Source organism: Carettochelys insculpta, chromosome 2 (assembly GCF_033958435.1).
Source record: "Carettochelys insculpta isolate YL-2023 chromosome 2, ASM3395843v1, whole genome shotgun sequence".
Lineage (NCBI taxonomy): Eukaryota > Metazoa > Chordata > Testudines > Carettochelyidae > Carettochelys > Carettochelys insculpta.
The window spans coordinates 117,592,986-117,619,720 of NC_134138.1; the positions used below are offsets into that span (position 1 = coordinate 117,592,986).

A 26,735-nucleotide genomic window follows, 5' to 3' on the forward strand; every position below is an offset into this window, starting at 1 on the left:
ATATAAAAGTGAAAGCCAATAAAGTAAAAATAAATTAGTGAGACTACTGCCAAATTTAAGTTTTGGTAAACTTGTTTCATAGTGCTGAATGGCTCAACCAACAGTACCAGTATGCTCATTTAACGAATGGCCACTTCACAAGCAAACTTCTGAGACAAAACCTGAGCTTCTGAAATGTTGGCATCATTAGTAGATAAACATTTTTTGGTAAATTTGTCACCATTGGAATGACTATTTCCATTAGGAAAAAAACAAATCTGAGACCTGCCAGTAGTTAAATAACAATTATGTGATTTAGCTATTCTCTGTGTGTGCTACATTTACAAAAATATTCAGCAGAAGATTCATTAGCAACAAAATAAAATCTAGGTCTACAAAAGTTATTTATAGTCTATAATGGGAACGTTTCTTTTATGAAACCCTAAGAACTGTTTAGTCAACAAATCAGTTTCATCTCATTCATCTATCCTACACCTTAATGAAAGTTTGCATCTCCAGCAGTCATTTGATGTGATACCCAAAGCCAACAACGTTGAAATTAGTTGCACTATCTTGAAATTAGATTTTAAACAAAACGATTTGGATCTGTAACGATGTCCTTCTGTTGATCTTAAGTGCAGATTGGAAACTGAGGAATATGTTTGAATGGAAGCCCAGTAATTCAAGTGCAAATATGAAACAATTCGAAAGACATATTAAAATAGAATAACAATCAAAATAAATTTAAAAGGACAAATTTCACCACCCTTCTTCGACAAATACACTTCCTGGAAATTAAAGCCCAGAAATAATACCCTGTATCAGGCCAGAAGAATCATCTTGATCCAATATAGAAAAATCTCCTAATTATTTTTAGACAGTAAATGATTTACACTTGAACTACAGCCATCTAAAAGTACTACAAGAAAGTAGAGATATGAAAATCTCTGAAAGCTATTATACATGCAAGGAACTGGCTAATCCACTCCAATATGTGGGTTTAACATGTAATAAATTTAACGAGAGAAATGTTAAGACCCTAATGTCACAACATCTCATGCATTTTTGGAAGCAAAATAAAAGACAAATTCGTGACTGAAAATGTTTTTTTATGGATAATGACATGTCATGGAAAAGGCAACCCATTATAAAACATGTGGAAAACTATGCTGTATGAAAGAAAAAACAACAAAACAAAAGCTAGATATTCTGTCATATCAGGACAAGAGAAACAATTATAGCCTACATTTTTCTCAGATAAATCTTTAAAAATACAGTTTAATATTACAGTAAACTCTCATATCTGGCACTCTATTACCTAGAACTCTCAAATAACCAGCATTTTAACCATGAGTAAAATCTTAGTTACATTTTCCACAAGTACAACAAATACAAGTTTACAGTGTACAATACTACCGTTGATAAATAAATTACTCTATCTACATTTTTGCTTGTTTCTTAACATCTAATCTTGTTTTTCTTTAGTGCTATACATTGCTAGGTATACCTCTCTATTACCCAGAATATTTGAAAAAACGGAAGAATGGTTCTTTTGAAGATGGTGTTTACTTTTGAACGAGCTGCCTCTACACTGCTTTTCTTCTTTCGAAAGTAGGTCTTTCAAAAGAATATGCAAATGAGGCATCAGCTATGTAAATCTGTATCTCATTTGCATTTTTGATTGCCCTCATTTGCATGACTCTTTCAAAAGAGGAATGCAAGTGTATACATAGTCAAAGAGTTGTTCCAGAATAGCTTATATCAAAATAACACTCTTACACACAAAATGCATTTTGAAATAGCCGTCAGCTATTTTGAAATAGAGTGTCTACACAAAACAGAGCCTTCTTTTTTAAATAGAGACAATGGACACACTATGGCTTATTTGGAAATAGGCTCTATTCCCTGTCTTAACAGCACCTATTTCAAAATAGGCATTATTCCTCATACAATGAGGTTTAACAATTTCAAAAAGAGCCCATCACTATTTCAAAATGCCAGTCATGTTGTGTAGACAGACATTAGGATAGTTATTTTCAAAATAACCTGAATTCTAAGTAGTAAGCAAGAGCTCTCCTAGCATCTCAAACATGTAATGAAGACGTGACTTCACTAGCACGAGGTTTAAGAAAGAAAACTGGTAGATTGACTGATGGGAAACATGCTATTTTGAAGGGAGTGGGACAGTGATCAGGTCTAAAAACAATTTTATCAAGTTTAGTAAATAGTGGGTCAGCCATTAGCATGTGGAGGTCACTCACTCTACTGGCTTGGGTAATGAAGACAATTTAATAGTTAAAGATATAAAAGTTAAATAAAACAATGAATTCTCTGCTATGGGTTCAAAGGCTGACCTCAGAATCATGGATAATATCATATTAAAGTTCCAAAGATGAACAAGAAATCTTAAAGGTGCCTATATCCTAGGTAACCCCTTCTTAAATCTTTCTATAGCTTCATCTACACTAGCAAGCTCTTTTCAAAGACTTTGCAATAGTAGGGGGCTCCTTCGAAAGAGCCCATGGAGTAGCAACACACAAACAGCATTCTTTCGAAAGTAAATCGAAAAAATGTGATGCTCCTATTGAAATCGGTCTTCCCCTCCCATTTCAGGAAGGGTATCCTCTTTCGAACGCTTCTTTCGAAAGAAAATGTATGTAGACACACCACAAGGCCCTTTTTCCGAAAGAAAAGTCTTCATTTTCAATCCCTGGCCTGTTCTTTTGAAAGAGCAGGGCCTGTGTGGACGCTGTCTTTTGAGAGAGCAGATCACTCTTTTGATTTGCTCTTTTGTGTGTGAACGCATTCTTTCGAAAGAAACTCTTTCAGAAGAGATCCTCTGGAAGAGCTTTTTTCAAAAGATCTCTGTACTGTAGACATAACCTACAGGAGTCATAATCTACCCTCAACAAAAATCATAAACTGAAACAGCAGATGAGGAACTTATAAGGAAGAGTTCAATTATCCTTCAGAGTTTATGTACATTACATGCTCCAGAATACAGAGTATAGCGGCTGCTGCTGGAAAATGAGATATTTCTTTCTATCCAAGTGATCAATCCAGTTCATTTTAATTGGTAACACCTTCTCATTCACAATTTTCTAGAACTGAACTGTATAACAAGGAAGAATACTACTACTCAAGATTTGTCAAAGTTAGATGAAGAGACTGGGGGTCTTCTAGGAGAAACCTCCCTGGCTGCAGTGACACGTATCTAAGATTGACAGTAGAAGATGCACATACAATACATCTGACAGCGCACACTAGCCGTGTCTACACGTGCACGCTACTTCGAAGTAGCGGCACTAAATTCGAAATAGCGCCCGTCACGGCTACACGTGTTGGGCGCTATTTCGATGTTAACATCGATGTTAGGCGGCGAGACGTCGAAGCCGCTAACCCCACGAGGGGATGGGAATAGCGCCCTACTTCGAAGTTGAACATCGAAGTAGGGCACGTGTAGCCGATCCGCGTCCAGCAACATCGAAATAGCGGGGTCCGCCATGGCGGCCATCAGCTGAGGGGTTGAGAGACGCTCTCTCTCCAGCCCCTGCAGGGCTCTATGGTCGCCGTGTGCAGCAGGGCTTAGCCCAGGGCTTCTGGCTGCTGCTGCGGCAGCTGGGGATCCATGCTGCATGCACAGGGTCTGCAACCAGTTGTCGGCTCTGTGGATCTTGTGTTGTTTAGTGCAAGTGTGTCTGGGAGGGGCCCTTTAAGGGAGTGGCTTGCTGTTGAGTCCACCCTGTGACCCTGTCTGCAGCTGTGCCTGGCACCCTTATTTCGATGTGTGCTACTTTGGCGTGTAGACGTTCCCTCGCAGCGCCTATTTCGATGTGGTGCTGTGCAACATCGATGTTGAACGTCGACGTTGCCAGCCCTGGAAGACGTGTAGACATTATTCATTGAAATAGCCTATTTCGATGTCGCTACATCGAAATAAGCTCCTTCGATGTAGGCTTCACGTGTAGATGTAGCCACTGGTCTCCAAACCACTGGCATCTCAGTTATATTAGAGCAATCAAAATAAATTTTGCCCTGTTCTCCTGAATTTTCTTGCCAGCAGACCCTTTCTCTTGTGGAGGAAAGCACCCAACAGAAACCGACATGCTATCCCCACTCTTCAAATAAAGATGAGACCTTTTTTTTAAAATATATATAAAAAGACAGGTTTACTCAGTGTTGATGCCAATGTGAAAAGATGTCTTGTGCTACTCAATCCTTGAGGGACTACGTGTAAATTGAGAACTGTCCCAGCTGTGATAGTCTGCTAGCATATAGATTTCCCTGGTTAACAGCAGGGTAACTCAATAGATGTTGTGCAAAATACACCAATATGTCATAGACTGACCACTTTGACACAGAACTGTATTGAGTTTGTTCACATAAGCCACAGTGGTCAGATAGTCCATTGCTACCTGAACCACAGTCCCTTGTGGGAGAAACAATCTGGAGAGCCAGATGGATGGCTATTAATTCTAACATGCTGATGTGTAAACTCTTTTTTCGGAAAACCTAATGGGTCCAACTGTAAACTGAGCCAAAAGCTCTCCCCAGCTTGTGCTGGATACTTCTGATATTACCACCACAAATGGGGTTGTGCATTTAACAACACACCTTAGAGGACATTCCATCTGTTTGTCCACAACTCAGTATACAGACACAAACATGAGACCAATATCTTATTCAGGCAAGTAATCTCATGATGTCCAATGGTGACATGAGTAACGGGGATTACATAAGTGTTGGCTGCCATCGACCCCATGAGCTCTAAGAGGAGGCTAACCTTCTGGTATTCATACAGGCTTGAATCAGGAAATCACTTGTATTTTTAGAAACCTATATTCCAGAAGAAAAACTCTTGCTAACACTGAGTTCAGTATGAAATCTTTGAAGTGAATCCTCTAAGTTAGGCTGAGATCTGAGTTTTTAATATTTAGAAGCAGGCAATGGTTCAGGAAGAGAGAGACTACAACACCGATGTGACACACCAGAACTCTGTGTATAGCTACTTTTAGCGGACACTTGTTCAAGCACAGAAAAGCTGCTTTTTTCTCATCCGTGTTCTTAACACTATTCTGTTGACAGACCAAATGGAAGCATTTAGTACTGGAAATGGTGCGCTGCACCACAAATGTCAGACTTTTTAATGACTGCATTGGACAGCAATATGAAAATATGCATCTTTTAAGAGTGGCAAACCATTCCACACTGAAAGCAAGGACATTATGGTGGCCAATTCTATTATTGGAAAATGGAATTTTCAGATGTACCCGTTCATGTTTTCTCAAAGTTTAAGTTAAGATGTGACATGTTTCTTTTTTCTGTATCAGAAAATATCATTGACAGAACCTCTAATCCCAAATATGTTCAGACATTTCCTTGACTGACCCATCTGTAAAAAAATATTACCTTGTCAGCAAGGTCCTGAAAAGATCAGGAAGAACTGGAAGGGGACAATTGTTCACACTGAGCAGCATAAGCCCTTTTTGGTAAGTTCCAGTACCCATCTCTCTGATGCAACTAGTCTCCACTGGTTAACCAATTGGGCTAGTCTGTCACCAAGTCACAGAGGAAACAACCTCACTAATTGGTCCACTGTTCTCATTTATCGAATTGAATGTGCAGACTGGTGTTTGTTGAAAATGAAGAATAGGGAGATGATTGTGTTAGTCTGGCTCTGACCTGAGGCAGCGTTTTTTCTGTTCAGATTGAAATGAAATCTGTGGTTACTGGAGATGCTTCCTCTGGCAAGAGGGAAAAGAAGATGACAGACTGCAGGAAATAGTGTCTCCAAGTTCCAAAGGGTGGAATACAAAGCCTCCTCTTGGCTGCTAGATACAGACCTCAAGAGCAAGCAGCAGATCTAGTCTCCTTGAATTTTCCATAGCATTCGTGGCTGCATGTAGTGCATGTTACTACCTGCTCCAATGAAAAACAGACTACACCCACCCTGTGGTATGTAGCTACACCTGCCGGTAAGTGGCTCTGGAAGGGAACAGGCAGCAGGAAATGGCTGCAACAGCCTTGATGCTGGAACCATCCCCTGGTATGAAACGGCTCCAACAGTGGGGCTGGCAGAGCTTTTTCCTGACACACTGCCTCTCCTCAGCTTCACCCTGACTGTTGGGAGTCTATTTCCTAGACTGGAAAAAGCTCCAGCTGCAGGGAGGCAGCAGAATACCACCAACCACATATGGCACCTGCAATCTATCTTCAAGGTGCCTTTGACAGCAGCTGATTAAAGTGACTAAAAAATTTTAAAAAAACAGAAACAAAAAAACACAGTGCATTATTCATTCCCTCAATGGAACACAGCACATAGAACAAAGGCTAATACACATACTACCCTTTATCTGAACCATAATCTTCTGTTACAAAACTTTGGAGCTTGTTTTTATGGCTGATTAGTATGTAGCAAGACAGTGTATGAATATACAGCATATTAGCTTGCCAAGCAGTTATAAACTTTAAGTTATACTGATATTTCGAAAACAGGAAAAATTTAAGTTTGCTTTCTTTAAAACTTATGTTACTTCAGACGCCAAAGATTTAGATTTGTTTTCTTTAAAACCTATGATAACACCGAAAGCCAAGGACGACTGCTAAAGATTGGTCATAGGGGAAAAGATGACCCATGCCTCTGAGTAATACTTTCTTCAGAGGTCCTCTTTTGTGGAAAGGTAGAATGCTTCATAAGGTTTTGCTAACTTTTATACTTGCACAATTCAAAATTCACCATTATGCATTCCAGAGGCCCATCAAATAAAATTATAAACTAAAAAATTATAAATCTTGCACTTACACTGTGCTGTTCATCCACAAATCTCGAAAGATGTAAGTTATATTTTAAAAACAAAAATAGACAAGAAAAGCAAAAATAAATTCATCAGAAAGCCAAACAAATGCAGTATTTGAAACAAGAGATCAAGCAGAAAGACTTCAAAAGGTTTAACATAAAAAATCCTTACATTTAATTATAAAAATTATTATAATTGGATATTATAAAGGAGAGTCAGCTATGAAAGTGACTTTAGAAAAAAGGCATGTGACATCCAGAAGTTCCTTCTCTGCCTATAAAGCATGAAGGTCACTCAAATACCACACATTATCAATGATCTTTCAGCAGAAATTCCATTAATCCCATCCAGAAAAATAAAATTACTTCTTCCATTATGTCACTCCAGTAAATAAATTGTAAATTCCTCCTACTTCATGTAGGAACCAATGATACAGCCAAAAACAACTTTGATGAGATCACGGCAGACTACGTAGCCCTCGGGAGAAAGATCAAGGAATACGGAGCACAGGTGGTCTTCTCGTCTATCCTCCCTGTGGAAGGAAGGGGTCCGCGGAGGTATCGTCGAATCACAGAGGTAAATGCGTGGTTGCGTAGGTGGTGTAGCAGGGAAGGACCTGGTTTCTTTGACCATGGGATTCTGTTTTGTGAACAGGGATTGCTGAGAAGAGATGGGATCCACCTCACTAAAAGAGGAAAGAGCATCTTTGCAGGCAGGCTTGCAAACCTAGTGAGGAGGGCTTTAAACTAGGTTTGTTGGGGGAAGGTGACACAAGCCCGGAGGTAAGTGGGAAAGGAGGAGGGAACAATCAAGTGGATTTCCTGGGTGAAGAGGAGAAAGTGTGCCAATCGGCCCCTTCTTTAAGATGCTTGTACGCTAATGCCAGAAGTCAGGGGAACAAACAGGAAGAATTAGAGGCCCTGGCACAGTCACACAAGTATGAGATGGTTGGAATAATGGAGACTTGGTGGGACGATTCACATAACTGGATTATGATCATGGAAGATTATAAACTGTTTAGGAAGCACAGACAGGGGAGAAAAGGAGGAGGAGTTGCGCTCTATGTGAGGGAGCAGTATGATTGCTCAGAGCTCCAGTATGAGGAAGGAGAAAATCCAGTTGAGTGTCTTTGGGTTCAGCTTCGAGGTGGAAGTAACAGAGGTGATGTTGTAGTTGGTGTCTGTTATAGGCCACCAGATCAGGGAGAGGAGACAGATGAGGCTTTCTTCAGGCAGCTTACTGAAGCTTCCAAATCACAGGCTCTGGTCCTCATGGGAGACTTTAATCATCCAGCAACGAAGGGTCCTGTGGCACCTTACGGACTAACAGAAAAGTTTTGAGCATGAGCTTTCGTGAGCACAGACTCACTTCATCAGATGCTGATGATGAAGTGAGTCTGTGCTCACGAAAGCTCATGCTCAAAACTTTTCTGTTAGTCCACAAGGTGCCACAGGACCCTTCGTTGCTGTTACAGATCCAGACTAACACGGCTACCCCTCCAATACTTTAATCATCCAGACATTTGTTGGGAGACCAATACATCAGCACACAGACAATCCAGGCAGTTTTTGGAGACTATTGGGGATAACTTCTTGGTACAAGTGCTGAAGGAACCGACCAGGGGCCGTGTGCAACTTGACCTGGTGCTCACAAACAGTGAAGAAGAAGTAGAAGAAATAGAAGTGGGAGGGAATCTGGGCTGCAGCGACCATGAGATCGTACATTTCAGGATCCGGACGAAAGGAAGAAGGGTAAGCAGTAACATACAGACCCCCTTGATTTCAGAAGAGCAGATTTTGACTCCCTAAGGCTACGTCGACACGTGAATGCTACATCGAAGTAGCTTATTTCGATGTAGTGACATCGAAATAGGTTATTTCGATGAATAACGTCTACACGTCCTCCAGGGCTGGCAACGTCAACGTTCAACATCGACGTTGCGCAGCACCACATCGAAATAGGCGCTGCGAGGGAACGTCTACACGCCACAGTAGCACACATCGAAATAAGGGTGCCAGGAACAGCTGCAGACAGGGTCACAGGGCGGACTCAACAGCAAGCCGCTCCCTTAAAGGGCCCCTCCCAGACACACTTGCACTAAACAACACAAGATCCAAAGAGCCGACAACTGGTTGCAGACCCTGTGCATGCAGCATGGATTCCCACCTGCAGCAGCAGCAGCCAGAAGCCCTGGGCTAAGGGGTGCTGCACACGGTGACCATAGAGCCCCGCAGGGGCTGGAGAGAGAGCGTCTCTCAACCCCTCAGCTTATAGCCGCCATGGAGGACCCCGCAATTTCGATGTTGCGGGACGCGCAACGACTACACGGTCCCTACTTTGACGTTGAACATTGAAGTAGGGCACTATTCCTATCCCCTCATGGGGTTAGCGGCTTCGACGTCTCACCGCTTAACGTCGATGTTCACATCGAAATAGCGCCCAACACGTGTAGCCGTGACGGGCGCTATTTCGAAGTTAGTGCCGCTACTTCGAAGTAGCGTGCACGTGTAGACACAGCTTTAGAGACCACGTGAGCAGGATCCCTCGGGAAACGAAGATGAAGGGGAAAAGAGTTGAAGAGAACTGGAAGTATTTTAAAGAAGTCTTACTGAAGGCACAGGAACAAACAATCCCTCTGCGTAGTAAGAAATGCAAACATGGTAGGCAACCAGCTTGGCTTAACAGGGAAATCCTTAGTCAGCTTAAATTCAAAAAAGATGCATACAAGAAATGGAAATGAGGACAGTTGACTAAGGAGGAGTATAAACATACAGCTGGAGAATGCCGGGCAGTAATCAGGAAAGCGAAAGCACAATTGGAACTGCAGCTGGCAAGGGATGTGAAGAGTAATAAGAAGGGTTTCTACAGGCATGTGAACAATAAACGGGTTATCAGAGAAAGTGTGGGGCCATTACTGGATGAGGGAGGTAACCTAGTGACAGATGATGCAGGAAAAGCTGAAGTACTCAATGCTTTTTTTTGCCTCAGTCTTCACAGACAAAGTCAGCTTCCCAATGACGGTCCTAGATGATGCACTATGAGAAGGCGGAGGGCAGCCATCTGTGGGGAAGGAACAAGTTCTGAGCTATCTAGAAAAACTAGATGTGCACAAGTCCATGGGTCTGGATTTAATGCACCCCAGGGTACTGAGGGAATTGGCAGAGGTCATTGCTGAACCTTTGGCCTTTATCCTTGAAGACTCTTGGAGATCAGGGGAGATACTGGATGACTGGAAGAAGGCAAAAGTAGTGCTCATCTTTAAAAAAGGAAAGGAAGACAATCCAGGGAACTATAGACCTGTCAGCCTTACCTCAATCCCTGGAAAAATAATGGAGGGAATCCTCAAGGAATCCCTGTTGAAGTACTTGGAAGAGGGGAAAGTGATCAAAAGTAGTCAACATGGATTCAGCAGGAGCAAATCCTGCCTCACCAATCTGATCAGCTTCTATGACAAGGTAACAAGCTCTGTGGACATGAGGAAGTCAGTGGATGTGATATACCTTGACTTCAGCAAGGCTTTTGATACAGTCTCCCACAACTTTCTTGTCCATAAGTTAAGGAAATATGGATTGGATCCTTGGACTACGAGATGGATAGAAAGCTGGCTTGATGGTCAGGCCCAACGGGTAGTGGTCAATGGCTCAATATCTGGATGGCGGTCTGTTTCAAGCGGAGTGCCGCAAGGCTCAGTTCTGGGGCCAGTATTATTCAACATTTTTATTAATGACCTGGATGAGGGACTGGGTTGCACCCTCAGCAAGTTTGCGGATGACACAAAACTAGGGGGAGAGGTAGATTCGTTGGAGGGTAGAAAGAGAATCCATAGGGACCTGGATAAATTGGAGGACTGGGCCAAAAAAATCTGATGAGGTTCAATAAGGAGAAGTGTAGAGTCCTGCACCTGGGGCGGAAGAATCCCAAACATAGTTACAGGCTGGGGACCGACTGGCTCAGCAGCAGTACGATGGAAAGGGACCTAGGGGTTATGGTGGATGAAAGGCTGGATATGAGTAAACAGTGTGCCAAGAAAGCTAACGTCATACTGGGGTGGATTAGGAGGAGCATTTTGAGCAGATCTAGAGAAGTAGTTATTCCTCTTTATTCGGCACTGGTGAGGCCACATCTGGAATATTGTGTCCAGTTTTGGGCCCCCCAGTATAAAAAGGATGTGGATTTGCTACAGCAAGTTCAGTGAAGGGCAACAAAAATGATTAAGGGTCTGGAGCACAAGACCTATGAGGATAGGCTGAGGGATTTGGGCTTGTTTAGCTTACAGAAGAGAAGACTTAGAGGTGATTTAATAGCAGCCTTCAACTTCCTGAAGGGGAGCTCTAAAGAGGAGGGTGAGAAACTGTTCTCAGTGGAGTCAGATGGCAGAACAAGGAGTAATGGTCAGAAATTGAACAGGGAAAGGTGTAGGTTAGATATTAGGAAAAACTTCTTCACCAGGCGGGTGGTGAAGCATTGGAATGCATTGCCTAGAGAGGTGGTGGATTCTCCATCCCTTGAGATTTTTACATCCCGGCTGTACGAGGTCCTGGCTGGGATGACTTAGTAGGGGTTGATCCTGCTTGAAGCAGGGGCCTGGACTAGATGACCTCCTGAGGTCCCTTCCAGCCCTATGATTCTGTGATTCTGTAATGATTTATTCAATATAATGCTTTCTCAAAAAGAATATTAAAGAAAGAAATATTCTTTAAAAATTAAAAACTGATATACAGCAACATTATCCATATGCAGATTACTTTTAACACTGAAAAGCAAATATATCTTGAATGAATACAGGAATACAATACCAAATGTGAGTTTACTACAGCCATCAGGAGTTGAGAGTCATCAAGTCTGAGTTACCTCAGAAGAGCATTGCCTAGACTGGTTGCAAGCAGTTTGCTGCACTAATATGGCTTTACAAAGGTACCAGCAGCTAAAGTCATCTGAAACAGGATGAGGACTTATAAAACTGAAGTTTCAAAATGCACTAATACATTAATTAAAATAATATTTTCCCCTAGATGGGGGAAGGCAGAGAGGACAGAGTCTACTGAAGTAATGCTAAGCCTTGAGACATAGTATTTTTTGCACTCATCCCTTGGAATCAAGAACAGTGTAAGGGAAAAAAAATATTTATGATTTTCAGCATTCTAAAGAGCAAGTATACTGGACAGCTGCATGATATACTAAAATGTTACTTACAGCTAACGCTACTGGAATCCATTAAATTTACCAAAAAGGTGAAGTTTCACAAAGTATAGACAGGAGAAGGCCATTGACTTGTCAGCCTGTCTTCTTGACATACAAATGGGTTAGGTTCCAAACACCTGGTCATAACTCAATTTGATCATAAGTGGGAAATACCATTATACCGTAATCCCTTGTGGCACATTCCATGCAACCCTCGTGTACCTTGAATTTTTCTAAATCAAGGAGGGCTTGGGTTAGGGCCCTGGGAAGGGTCAGGGGGCCTAAGCCTGGGCTGGGTTAGGGTGGCAGGAGTGGTGGGAGGGTGCAGTTGAGCTGGGGCTTGCAGGGGGTTGGGCCCAGCCTGCAGGGGGTTAGGGTGGGGGTTGAGCGTGGCCAGGGGGTTGGAGTCGGGGCTGACGGGGTAGTCATAGGGGGGTTGGAGCTGGAGCCCCGCACGCCAGGGGTTGGGAGCCCCAGGAGCAGGCTGAACTGGGGCAGGGACGGGTTGAGATGGCAGGTGGGATAGAGCCCCTGCGCATGCCAGTGGTGGCTGACAGCTGGAGCCCCAAGCATGGGGCAGGGGGAGATGTAAGCTGGGGCCACAGGAGGGAGAGGTTGAGCCAGGCAGGTGGGTTGAACAGGGGTGCACTGGGGAGGGGTGGTTGAGTGGAGGGAGGCTGGAGGCCCACCAGGGGCTTGGAGCCAGAGCCCCAGCCATGGGTTGAAGTTGGGGGCCCATGCATGGGCAGTGGGAGGTGAGGTGGGGTCACTGGGGAGCTCAGCCAGGCGGGGCAGGGGTTGAATGGGGGTGCACTGGGGTGGGGTGCTTGAGTGGGAGCAAGTTGGAGCCCCATACGTGCTGAGCCAGCTGTGCAGGGGGGTGAGCAGGGGCCAAATAGGGGTTTGGGGGGTTGGATCCAGGTCCACGGGGGGCGGGGGGGGCGGGTCAAGGCCTGGTTGTGCAGGGAGGTTGGGGCACAGGCATTGGACACAGGTCTGTAGGGATTGGAGGGAAGCCCCAGGCATGCAGCTGGAGCCCCCCCGTTGGTAGAGGGGAGTTGGGGCACACAGGGTGGTGGGGTGAGCTGGAGGTTGGTTATAAGTACGAATGGTGGTAAGTTGATGTGTTTGTAAGTTGGGGACTGCTTGTATTCTATACAGACTACCACAAAAGACAATATAACACTGTCTTCACTGCTGCACAGGTTTTTAATGCTAAGCCTCTGCAGAGCCCCTTTGATGAAATGAAGATGATACATAAGGAAAGCAAACTTACAACAGTAACAAATCAAGATTTCAAAGGCTACGTCTTCACTAGCCCCAAACTTTGAAATGGCCACGCAAATGGCCATTTCGAAGTTTACTAATGAAGCGCTGAAATGCATATTCAGCGCTTCATTAGCATGCGGGCGGCCGCGGCACTTCAAAATTGACGCGCCTCGCCGCCGCGCGTCTCGTCCTGATGGGGCTCCTTTTCGAAAGGACCCCACCTACTTCGAAGTCCCCTTATGCCCATCAACTGGGAATAAGGGGACTTTGAAGTAGGCGGCCTCCTTTCGAAAAGGAGCCCCGTCGGGACGAGACGCGCGGCGGCGAGGCGCGTCAATTTCGAAGTGCCGCGGCCGCCCGCGTGCTAATGAAGCGCTGAATATGCATTTCAGCGCTTCATTAGTAAACTTCGAAATGGCCATTTGCGTGGCCATTTCAAAGTTTGGGGCTCGTGTAGACACGGCCAAAAAGACAGAAATTTTCTCCTGAAAAACCAAAGAGTGAGAGAAGAAAAATCCTGCAAGATTTAATCAGGAAATTGTTTCACTGAAGCCATACAGAAATGTTAAGCAATGTTCTGCCCTTTTAACTCTTACTATGGAACAAGTGGCAATGACCCTAGTAAGTAGAACTGCCTACTCACATGCTTAAAGTTAGGCATACGCTTAAGCACATTGCTGAAATACCTTCCAGATCTCATATAAGATCCTGGTATCTGCTGAATGCTGCATCATACCTTTCAGAAGTTACTGTCCTTCTTTAGCATAGCAATGCAATAATGATAGTGGAAGAACTACACAAACTTGAGAACATGAGCTAAGATCAAGCTATTCATGAGGTAGAAAAAATACTAGGTGGGAAGTCTTAGATCAAAATGCTGGATTTGTAACTAAATCCAGGTACATGTCAATCCGCAGGAACGTTCCCATGACCTAGTCTTCTCCTACTTTACTCTAGGACTGTGTCTACACTTGCATTCCTCTTTCAAAAAAGGTATGCAAATGAGGGAAATTGAAAATGCAAGTGAGGCACAGATTTGCATATCTGGTACCTCATTTTCATACTCTTATTTCAAAATAGCTTCTTTCAAAAGAAGAAAACCAGCATAGTCACTGCTCTTTCAAAAGTAAACTCCATCTTCGAAAGAATCCTTCTTCCCATAGAAAAAGGGAAGAAGGATTCCTTTGAAAACAGTGGTTTACTTTCAAAAAAGCAGTGTCTATACTGGTTTTCTTCTTTCGAAAGAAGCTATTTTGAAATATGAATATGCACCTCATTTGCATTTTCCATTTCCCTCATTTGCATACCTCTTTTGAAAGAGGACTGCAAGTGTAGACACAGCCCAGATATCTTCCTATTTATCGTTGACTTGAATACACACCTCTCTGATAATGAATCCACTTCTAATGTGCTCAGACAGCTCCAGGGCAAGGGTTACATCTTCCTATGGAATTAAACTGTACTCAGCACAACTGAACCCCAACCTTCTCTTAACCGGAGTCTCTAGTTACTACCATAATACAAACTAAGAACACAAATAACAATTATATGCAAATCGCTTTTATGGCAGCATACTGTTTAGCATTTGTGAAAGCGTACAATGCTGAAGAAATGGAAGAAATGCAATTTTATGTTCATTCAAGCTGGACACATTAATTTTAAGGTAGAATGAACTAATTATTAATTATCAATCCCCCCCCCTTTTTTTTTCTTTTTGAAACCATCGGTTTCTGAATTAACAGAAACTGCTGGCAATGCAAAGCTCTATTTTAGTATAGAATTTGTCTCAGAAAGGTCAGGTTTGCAAGCCGTCAAGTAATAATATCAACAGTAACAGAGAGGAAGCCGTGCTAGTCTATACACTATCAAAACAAAAAGCAGTCAAGTAGCACTTTAAAGACTAGCAAAACAGTTTATTAGGTGAGCTTTCGTGGGACAGACCCACTTCTTCAGACCATAGCCAGACCAGAACAGACTCAATATTTAAGACACAGAGAACCAAAAACAGTAAGCAAGGAGGACAAATCAGAAAAAGATAATCAAGGTGAGCAAATCAGAGAGTGGAGGGGTGCGGGGGAAGGTACTTGGCTCAATCTAATTCTTGACCTTCCCCCCGCACCCCTCCACTCTCTGATTTGCTCACCTTGATTATCTTTTTCTGATTTGTCCTCCTTGCTTACTGTTTTTGGTTCTCTGTGTCTTAAATATTGAGTCTGTTCTGGTCTGGCTATGGTCTGAAGAAGTGGGTCTGTCCCACGAAAGCTCACCTAATAAACTATTTTGATAGTCTTTAAAGTGCTACTTGACTGCTTTTTGTAATAATATCAGTTACTCACCTTTCAGTGGCTATTAAAATTCCATTAATCTTCCAAACCAAAAAGATATAATTAAGCCAAAAAGATCCCAGAATGCCACTCGGATCAGTTTTTGCAGTCAGGGTGGTGTCTGTACAAGCTTGCTCACAGATACAAACCTCCCCAGTCCTCAACTTAGTACCACAGTGATTAAGTAAAAACATTGCCACACGCACGGAATGAGCTCTACACTTTTAAATGGGAAAGAATTAAGATAGCTCTTATGGCAGTGAATGTTATTTTCCAAAACATGAAATTAAAACTACACCAAATTCTGAGGAACTACTAAAGCTGAACAATTGATGACATAAAAGCAGTAGAAGTTGTAGCATTCAGCTTTGATGAAAACATTCACAGTAGATACCTGCTCTTTACCCAAGATTGCTTTCCTGTATTGAACACTGCGTCTATTAATGTCAGCTGTTCTACAGAAACTTCTACAGAGTATGATTTTGCAAGGTTGCCAACCTGATAAATGCAGTATAAAAACATGTATTCAAACCTGATGGCAGATGGCACTTGCTCACGCACCCCACCCATGGTGGGAGGAGCGTGTGGCGGCTCCAGCTGCAGTGGTGGCTCTTTCTCTTGCATGTGGCAGATCCTCCAGGTGTGGTGGGGCTCTCGCTGCTGCATGCTGCTCTGCCTCATGCAGCAGGACCTTTGCTGCTGCAGAGGGGCCCACAACCACGCTGCAGTCTCCACCACAGTGGGGCCACCAGCAGCAGGCTCTGAAGGCTCCTCCTCTGGCCGTGAGTAGCAGGTATTTTTTGGGGGATGGTGGGGAGGCCGGGGGGGTGCCTGGCACAGGTGGGTCGCAGTAAACACTCTGGTTTAATGGACACCCCTTTCCCCCACATTAGTCCATTAAACTGAGGGTTTACTGTACAAACAGCATATAATAGAAAAAGCACATACGGTGACATGGGGAAAATGATAAATGTATTGTTTGAAGTCCATTTAAATCAGTTTTTCTTTTTGGTTATTTAAATCACATTTATGCCTTGTAAAACTAATTAAAAAATTCATGCTATTGCAACTTTAGAATTAAAAAGATGGAACGATTTTTTATTTAATTCAACTATTAGTAGGGCATCTTATCTGAATTTATTGAAACTGCATTAGGCATACAACAAAATATTGAAAATTAAATCTCTGATCTCTCCAGCTTAGGAAGACTATAGCTGAAATGCTTCATTACGTCTTTCCTGATTTGTAGAAATTCAATATATAGGAAGCTGATGAGGGTTGAAAAACAGGATTTTTTATTATTAGTTTTGTTCTGAGTTTGAACTTTCCTTACAATAAGAAAATTAGACTATTACCCCTTGCCCCCCCCCCCCGCCACACATACACAGAGTTTTAGCACGGGGGACATTTTAAGCAGGAAATTTCTTAATTGAAAAAAATCACTAAAATCTGATATTCTAGTACAGGTTGAACATCTCTAATCCAGCACTCTCTTGCCCAGCAACATCAATAGTCTGGCATGACTTTAGATAGCTGGATGACCACTTATCATGAGTGTGGCCGGGTTTCATGTTGTCCCAGAAAGTTTGTTTACAGCCACCAGTCCTGGGTTTCAGTGTTCTGTGCTGTTATTTAGTGCTAATTATCCCTAAATGTCTTCTAAGAGTCCAGTAAGCAGTACAAGTGTTGGTAATGCTGCTAGATAATATTGACCTTCTGGGATCTGACAAATTCTCTCATTCAGCATCAATCAGATTCCGAGGGCGGTGAACTAAAGAGGTTCAACCTGTACAGGTGCATAATGTAATGAATGCAGGAATTAACTACAGAAAGCACAAGGAAGCACACTGAAATATATATTTGCATTAACCATGTCTACCAGGTCATTTTATCTAAAGGAAATTGCCTGTGGTATTAAGATCTTATCTTAAAGTTGCCTCAGTTAAAAACAGTTAACCTTACCTTGAAAAGACTGTTTGGCTCTGTCCACTAGTTCTTCAACTGGGTAACTTGCTAGCTCTCCTCTGGCATGCTTGGTTTTGCAATAGGTACATGCATTGAGACACCTATTTAAAAGTTTTAAATACATTAGTCTACTATCACAGATATCCTTCATAATATTTTAATACACACAACTGTAGCAAAACAAAAATGTACAAAACACATCTAAAATATGTACAACTAAGCTTTATTTAAAAAACCGATTTTCATGTCAGCAAATACACCATACTTCATACTCTTTCATATCCAGCATTCTATCATCCAGAACTCTCAAATAACCATAAGTAAATTTTAGTTACGTTTTCCATAAGGTCAATCTAGTGAAAGTAAATACAAATAAATACAGCAAAATGCAGTACAAGTTTACAGTGTACTATACTAATGTTGGTATATAAAGTACTCTGCATACATTTTTGTTTGTTTGTTAATATCTAATCTTGTTTTTCTTTAGTGTTATGCATTGCTAAGTATATTTCTCTATTATCCAGAATATTTGAATATCCAGCAACCTACCAGTCCTGGGGCTGCCAGATATGATAGAGTTTACCGTTAACTGATTTGGAATTTATTTTAATTCTTTATTTTAAAGAGATAACCAAAGTAGTACACTCAGACTTTAAAAGACAATGAGTTAAACCCTACAGAGAGTGGAAATTCTGTGCAAGGACTGCAGATCAGAAACCAAAATAAGTCTTAAGGGTAACAAGTTGAAGTGATTTTTACGTGAAAGCCTTTTTTTCCGTTTCCATTTTTAGCTGTATTTCCTAGCATTGCTATCTCTAAATTTAACTCTCGTGACGGCAGGGATGATGCAAGTGCTAGCCTGAGCACCTGCTGCCTCTGGGTTTTAAGCCTTATTCTGTGCAGAACTCCCTATATCAGTGCTCCCACAGTTGCTGGTTATAGAAAGAGGTGAGCAGTTTTAGTCCAAAATCCAAGTTCAGAATCAGACTTCATTGTTGTCAAAAATGGGGGAAGAACCAGAAACACATGAGAATCTAAGCCTCACATGAGGACTAAGCCACAAATTTCCAGAGCTTTAGTCAGGAAATTAAACATGAATTCCACAGGCAAAATTACTATTCTATCATTTCTTGAGATACTCAAATATTCTTCTAAGCCTTCATAAAAATTTATAAAAGAATTTAATGCTACAGATTCTTACCATGGACTTAAAAACATTTTGTATACTTTAGAAATCTTGAAAGAAACACAGTACATTTGAGTGTCACCCCGTCGTCCTCTGTGTCTGGTTTGGCTTAACAATATTTATGTGTCAAATATTGTGGGCAGAATCAATGAACGAGAAAGGAGTTTGGGATGATCAACTGTGAGACGGGAAACATTAAAACACCCATAAGAAACAGGAACAACTTCAATATGTCTAATTTATCTGGCAATATATTAAAGTCAGATTAGTTCCTTGTAGAAACGACTAGCATATCATTAAATACTTATTGCAAGCTTTTCTGGGATTAGTCTTGACAGTGCCATAAACATGGTACAGCAGAAAGTTACTGGCACCTTTTTGAAGCTGACTTATTTCCCCATAGCCATTCAGTAGGCAGAAGTATTAAGATTTAATTAAAAAACCACAAATGTTATACTTTTTCTTGGTTAAAAATAAACAATGTTCATTATCACAACACAAAACCACTACTTCAATATTATAAAGTGTTTGGAGACCAAGAGTAGTATAAATATGGAAATCATTTTGAACAATGAGGACGTATAGTAGGGCCAAGAAGTTTTCTGAAGTATGCAAATAAAATAAAGAAATGCACCAAACAACTACATCATTTACTTATCACCTGGGCACTAACCGTGTTCCCATCTGTCAGGATATGCAACCCTAATCACTGGGAAACTAGTTGCTGGCGACAGTTTTAAAAAAGGACTTAACAATATTGTGGCTACATGCACATCTTTGCTGCCCACTTATTCAGGATTGGACCACCACCAACTTCTCCCAGCTAGGACTAGAGACACAATTAAGTCAACTGATTGAATGATTCCATTCAAGTTCTTTCAGAACATATATGTGATCCCAGAAGGAAAATCAGAGTCTGGCATTCTAACCCCCATTTTGGGATCAATCAAAGAAGTCAGATGAGGAATGATATGTATATGCAAGCAAAATAATGAAAATCAGGCACATAAGCTGCCACATCTTCTTAAGATTTACAACTGGTGTTCAATGGCAAGGCAGTTGCGAGGTGGCATAGAAGCAGGGCCATGCTCTGGGACCAGATGATGGTTGTGGTATACCTCTTGGCCATCAGGGAGTGTCCCCCCATCCTCCACTGTGTCTGGTTTGGCTTAGCAATATTTATGTAATGTAACCGTAGCTACCTTAGTGAAAATTATTTGGAAATTTATAAGGAGGTCAAACCGACGATCAGGGCTTGTTGGGGAGGGAGGGGAGGAAGCTGTCCCACACGGGCAATAAGGGGGTTGAGGTAGCCTTGGAGAGGCTGTGCGGAGCCCCAGCCTTAGCAAACTGTCTCTTCATTGGCTGTTCGAGTAAAAAAACAACTTATTGTGAGAGACAATGAAGAGAAGACTTACTGAGGCAGTCCACATAGAAAGGGCTGCTCAGAAGAGCAGAAGGCAGCCTCTTCTCTAGAGGGTGATGGGGGAGGACTGGCCACCAGGAGGACTACCTGGTCAAGATAGTGTAGCAACAGGGGATCTCTTGGCTGACCGTGACCAGACTGATGCCCTGAGGAAAGGGTAGGGAAGTTGTTAAGGCTACAGGGGTAGTGGACCACATAAAGTAAGGAGCAGAAATAGGAGAAAAGGAATAAGTAGCTACCTGCTATGGGGTATCATTTTTTCCATTTATACCTGACTAAAATAGATGCAATTTTCTGTTAAGTATTTGGCCCAATCATTTCACAACAGAATCAAAAAATAATCAGTACCTGAAAATGATAATTTAAAAAATACCACAAGCATAATAGAAAAATCTGTGCTTCTTTCAATAAGCTATCCCAAATTTTAAGTTACCATTATAAAGTGTTACACACACAGGCCAGTAGAAAAGACATCGAGAAACTTTAGAAAGATAAACACCATAGTTTACTATCTGAAACCCATCAGCAAAATGACAAGGGACTTAACATTGCTTTCTTGCTCACATAAACCTGTGACGGGTTGGATCACAGATATCCCCTCGAGACTGTCACACAGTGTGCTGATCATACCATAAGTTCACCTACCTACTCTCTGGAGCATTCCCACCACTCTGTCCTGCTAGACAAGAGCACAGAGTTGGGCTACCAGCCCCCACAGAAGAGTAAGACATGCTAAAACAGCTCAGCTCTGCTTGGGCTCAGTTATAGGGACTTGACAGCACCCAGGAACACAGCCCTCAAATGGGACCAAACAAGTCCGTCTTACTCAGTATAGAAGTTTTACACAAAAGAAGCTCACAGAGTTTGCTCTTTTTATAAGTGAAAGAAGAAATATACAGAGTGTTTGCTCCTATCCAAGTAAAAATATTTACACTGGGTTTGATGACGATGATGACGATGACGACAACAATAATAAAAAACAAATGTGTTTTTATTAAGTATAACCAGTAGGATTTTCAGTGATTGCAAGTGAAAACAGACAGATTAGAACAAGTGACTAATTTAAAACAAACAGTACATATCAGCTAAGCCTAATACACTAAGGCTACATCTAGACTGCATATCTCTCTCAAAATATTTTATGCAATTTGAGCAATGCAAATTGCATAAATTATTTCTAGGTACCTTATTTAGAACCTGGTGCTGTCCAGTGAACACCTATTTTGAGATTTCTATGACCCCCTCACGACAAGGGGTAGTAGAAATGGAACACAGTGAAATACTGTGATTTTGAACACAGAGAAAAGCCATGGGGTTGCTATTGCAGGATACATTTGTATTGTAAAATGGTAACCACAATCTGAACATAGTCTAAGAAAGTGTGTTACAGGTCAGAATTCTCACCTGAGTCCTTATTCCAGGTAAAACCCTTCAAGTCAGAGCTGATCTTTTTCTCTGGCTTAGGTCTAATAGCTGCTTATGTAGGTAGAGTTATTTGTTTTTAGGTTTCTTCATGCGTATCCTCTTAGAATGGGGAGAGGCAGTTTCAAAAAGCCACCTTAAGATGATCATTGATTGCTTCCCCCTCCTTAAACAGACTTGTCCCAGGGGGAAAAGAATCCTTTGTTTAACTCTCCCCATCCCAAGGAAAAAATACCAGACTCAATATGCATGCCAGAGCCACTGGACATGATCACATCTTTGTAAGACCAACCATAGTTTGAGCTTACAGGACAAACAAAACTATTTATATACCATTGCCTTGAGCACTGGGACATTAAGTTCCTTAATTACCACTAATGTCTCTCACTAGAAGTTCTAGACCAACATGCAGGTTTACATTTCTTTTTTTCTAACTTTACACATAAGAATGATACATGTATATAAATAGAATATACACAATCAGGACCTCACATGCCCTTGAATTATAGGTTATCTGACCTGTTTTGCATAAATTATGCTTCAGTTAGGAAGTCATATTCCATACTTACATAAAAATACTTCCATAAAAATAAGGGAGCCAAACATCACAGAACCAACTTGTGAATCTCTCCCCTTCAAAATTACTCTGGAGCAAATTATCAGATCTACAAACATAGTGCATGGGACTGAAAAACAGTGCACTGAAGACCTAGGAGAAATTTGCTTCTGAATCACAAACTTACTTTAAATATTTGAAGTTTGCTCTAAATGTTGCTGTATACAAATAAAAATAAAATGTAACACAAAGTTTTACATATATTAATGTAAAATTATTATGAAGTTTTATTAGCCTAACACAAGCGTATCAACACTCTATTCTGGGTGAAACTTAAGTGACTCAGGCCCCACTTACACTAGGGGAGAAAAAATCAGTATAAATTATACAATCCAGCTACATGAATTTCATAGTTGATATACCTTACGCTGTTTTTCTGCTCCCACCCCAGAGCAGGAGGTCAACTGGAGAAACTCTCCCATCAACCTCCCTTACACCTTGCAACTGTGAGGAGTAACAGAGTAAATGGTGGCAACTTCCATGTTTGATTTAGTGCATCCCTACTAGACCCAAGAAATTGAATCCCAGTATATTGACCACTGGAGTAAATGCAGACAAGCCCTTAGGCACCAATGTTCCATTTTCAAATGCCTTAAATCAGTAAGGCCCTTAGTTCATGTCCCTGCAATTTTTCAATGGAGCGTTAAGGAACACTGGACTTTACCCCTTTCAAGTGAATTTGTGTTTAAATAGTCTATTTCATTAAAAGGGACTTTTCATTTTTGAAAATTGAATATTTATCAGAAAAATATACTGAAAATGAAAGTACATCCCTTACAGGAAAAGCCAATTTGGAATGCCACTTATGACAGCAGAGGAATAATGACTACTCTAATATGATTTTCTAGTAGATAAGAATAGGTGTATGTCTAAGCTTAAAATGCTAGAGCAGCAAAGCTGTACTGCTAAAATGCTTCAGTGTAGACATTACCAATGCCAACAGCAGGGCTTCTCCTGTCAGCATATATAATCTACATCCTAATACACTCTACACTGTGGGTTACATCAACATAGCTACGTCTTCCAGGAGCATGGATTTTTCACACCCCTACATGCAAAGCTATACCAATGTAAAGACCTGCTATAAACCAGGCCTGAGAATGGACACAGTCAAGCTAAAATCCTGGTTCAACTGAAGTTAATGGTAGGTTTGCCACTGACATCTATCAAGCCAAGATTTCTCTCTCAAATATTTAAAGTACAAAGCACCTTTTGTGCAAGGATTACCAAAACCTTGAATTTCATAAACCACTTACAGATTATAAAATGTCCTTCATTAATGTCTAATTGGGTCAACCAACATTAACAGAGAAAAATGAGCAAACTCATCTCCATTTGGAAGTAATACAAAATGTTAAGCAGGCCAAATGCAATTATTCTCTTGAATTTGGTCAGAACACAGGTTTTAATAGGCTATGTCTACACAGCGAGTTGGTTTCAAAATAATTGTGCAAATTATTTCAAAATTCCTTATTCTGAACATGAGGCAGTTCATTGGCTATTCTGAAAGTTCTGTTTCCCTTTGTATGATGAAGGTACGGGAACCAGAATACCACACTTGAAAAGCCAGCGATATTTTGAGTGCGGTAAAAAACTGTGGCATTGCTATTTTGGGATACATTTTTATCCTGAAACATCTATCACTGTGTAGACATAGCTGTACTTACCTTACTGATAAGGGATTTGTAATAATTACATCTCAGTACTATTATCTTGATACCACAATGGAATACAGCTACAGAATCAGAACGAAAGCATCATTCTTTTGACAGAATTACCAACACATCTTCCACTTCTACCATACGACTTCCTTAGAAGGAATCAAGCAATTCCAATCCATATTACTTTGTATTAATGGAAAATGTCATAACTATTTGCTTCTGTCAAAAACAGTAATAGTACCAGTGAAATACTTGAACCTCTTCCAAATTTTTATCAGAATTTACACGCAAACTAATGTCTTAAAATTATCTTAAAAACCGATTTGTCCCTTTAACCACATTACACTTGAGTAAAAATGCTAGCAAACAGTATTTTGAATAGCGAAAACAGCTATTAAATACCAATAAAAGAACATATGTATGTTACATAAATATAAGCACATGACATTTTAGTCAGATTTCTAGAGAAGTGAAATCCCATACTCAAAATAGCACAATACTTTATAAGCATTTATTAAAGTAATATGGGTAAACATTATGTAGATTTGCTGGATTTACATCTCCACAAAATTTTTCATTGCACTTCAACAATTTTCTCATTTTTTATCAATTGAATTAAAATTGACTCAATGGATACCAAAGTAAGTACATTGTGGAAACCCATGAAGGCACATATATATTTCATTTTACACACGACTGTCCTCTTACCCTTGACTTTCTGCAATTTTCCATCAGCTTCTTTCAATCCACTAAACAATAGGAAGGACTTTTTTCTTTATAGATTATTTTGTTTTTTGACTACATATTCTAAGTACTGTACATTCCAAAATTGAAGGTTCCACCACTACGATTATTTAAATGGAGAAAATGTAACTGGTAAAAGAGGGGTTCTCTGAAATTAAGATCTATCATACACATATCTACTTAGGGAAAATAACCAAAATACTTCAGACACTTTTTTGATAAACAGTTTGCAAACTGCACTTAAAAGAAGAATACCTCAAGTAGGTTTCTCATTGGACTATGTAACACTGAAACTTTAAACACGTCAGAAAAATTCCACCCAGTATGGAATGATTATGGTTCAAACATTTCTCCTACATTGCAATGTATTTATAGGATATTCTTTCTGAAGTAGATAATACATCCTTTGCCCATTACCTGGGAGCAGGATGTATAGCTGAACATCTCTGATCTGGTAACATCCATGGGCTGACATGATTTTAGTTAGCCAGATGTCCACTTATCATGCATTGGCCAAGTTTTCCACAGTCCCACTAAGCTTGTTTACAGCTACCAGTCCAGGCTCTCAGTGTTCTGTGCTGTTATTTTAGCTCCAGTTTACCTCTTAATGTCTTCAAAAAGCCCAGTAAGCAGTGGAAATGTTGGTAATATTGCCGGACAATATTTACCTCCCATGGTTCGGCAAATCCTCTGGTTTGGCACTGGTCAGGTCTCAAGAGTACCAGACTACAGAGATTCAACCTGTACTTTCAAAAAGACAGCTTTCTTCTATAGAAGAGCTTAAGGGCAAGCTTTTTCCAATCGGTCATATCTCACCTATCATGAGGTAACTCTGTTGTTTTATTTTGGGGTGATTGTTTCACTGGTTTGTCAGATTATAATCTGATTTTTACTTTTAATATATGAATATTTTGCGTGAAACTCAAAAATCGCTCTCTCAAGCTGGTGTGATACAGGCACACACAGTATGGTTAGTGTCACCCCAGTAACTTAATAATAATGGCTCTTTGTACTTCTACCTAAACAGTCAGAGAGCTCCCAAGTGAGACATTGGACATTCTATCAACATCAGAAATTAGCATAAATACAACCATTTAGTACTCTATTAGGAAGAAAGTCTTGGTCTAGTGGTTTGAAACAGATGTGGGTAATAGGGTCTCCCAGTTTTTAACCCTGCCTCAGACACAAGCTCCAAGAGCTGGCTTTGGGCAACTCACATTACCTCTTTTTTCCAATTCATTATTTGTAATATGGTTATACCATCTATACCTACATCATCAAGCTGTGCATTCTGAATATAAAGTATAAGTGTACTGAGTTAACCATATAAAAGCAAAGCAGCTACACACTATAATAGCTGGTTAACTATACTGTAACTGCTTTTAAGGAAATAGAACCATAACATTCATTACAATATACTGATGAAAAATCAGGAAAAATAGTATTTTAAAGCATTAAATATAGCCATTTAAAACATCAACAAGCAGTGAGACTACATAATGAACAGTAGCCACATTTTTTCAGCTACATACTGTTCTGTACTTGTGGCAAAAAATCAGTATTTTTTGAATTCTTGCACACCATTTAATCACAGAATACTAGGACTGGAAGGGATGTTGAGAGGCCATTGAGTCCAGCCCCCTGCCCCAATGGCAGGTTGAAGTACTGTCTAAACCATCCCTGACAGACATTTATCTAACCTGTTCTTAAATATCTCCAGAGATGGAGATTCCACAACCTCCCTTGGCAATTTATTCCACTGTTTGATCACCCTGACAGTTAGGAACCTTTTCCTAATATCCAACCTAAACTTCCCTTGCTGCAGTTTAAGTCCATTGCCTCTTGTTCTATCCTCAGAGGCCAAAAAGAACAAGTTTTCTCCCTTCTCCTTATGACACCCTTTTAGATACTTGAAAACTGCTATCATGTCTCCTCTCAATCTTCTCTTTTCCAAACTAAACAAGCCCAATTCTTTCAGCCTTTCTTCATAGGTCACATTCTCTAGACTTTTAATCATTCTTGTCGCTCTTTTCTGGACCCTCTCTAATTTCTCCATATCCAACCGCTCTGATTAATACAGCTATATTAGCAGATATTCACATCATAGACATTGATTAGCTTCTGAATTTGGCCCAGCCAATCCTCCAGGCATAGGCCTTGGTAAA

The 26,735-nt window shown here is 40.8% G+C and overlaps 1 protein-coding gene across 4 annotated transcripts in view; it reads right to left on the minus strand.

The window, feature by feature from the left end:
* Positions 1-26,735, minus strand: part of CDKAL1 (CDKAL1 threonylcarbamoyladenosine tRNA methylthiotransferase) — a 665,249-nt gene that overhangs the window by 363,585 nt on the left and 274,929 nt on the right. For all 4 annotated transcript variants that reach the window (XM_074985893.1, XM_074985894.1, XM_074985890.1 and 1 more), the window contains one exon: positions 17,513-17,616. In XM_074985893.1, the coding sequence (XP_074841994.1) occupies positions 17,513-17,616 (104 nt within the window). The remainder of the gene's footprint in view (positions 1-17,512; positions 17,617-26,735) is intronic.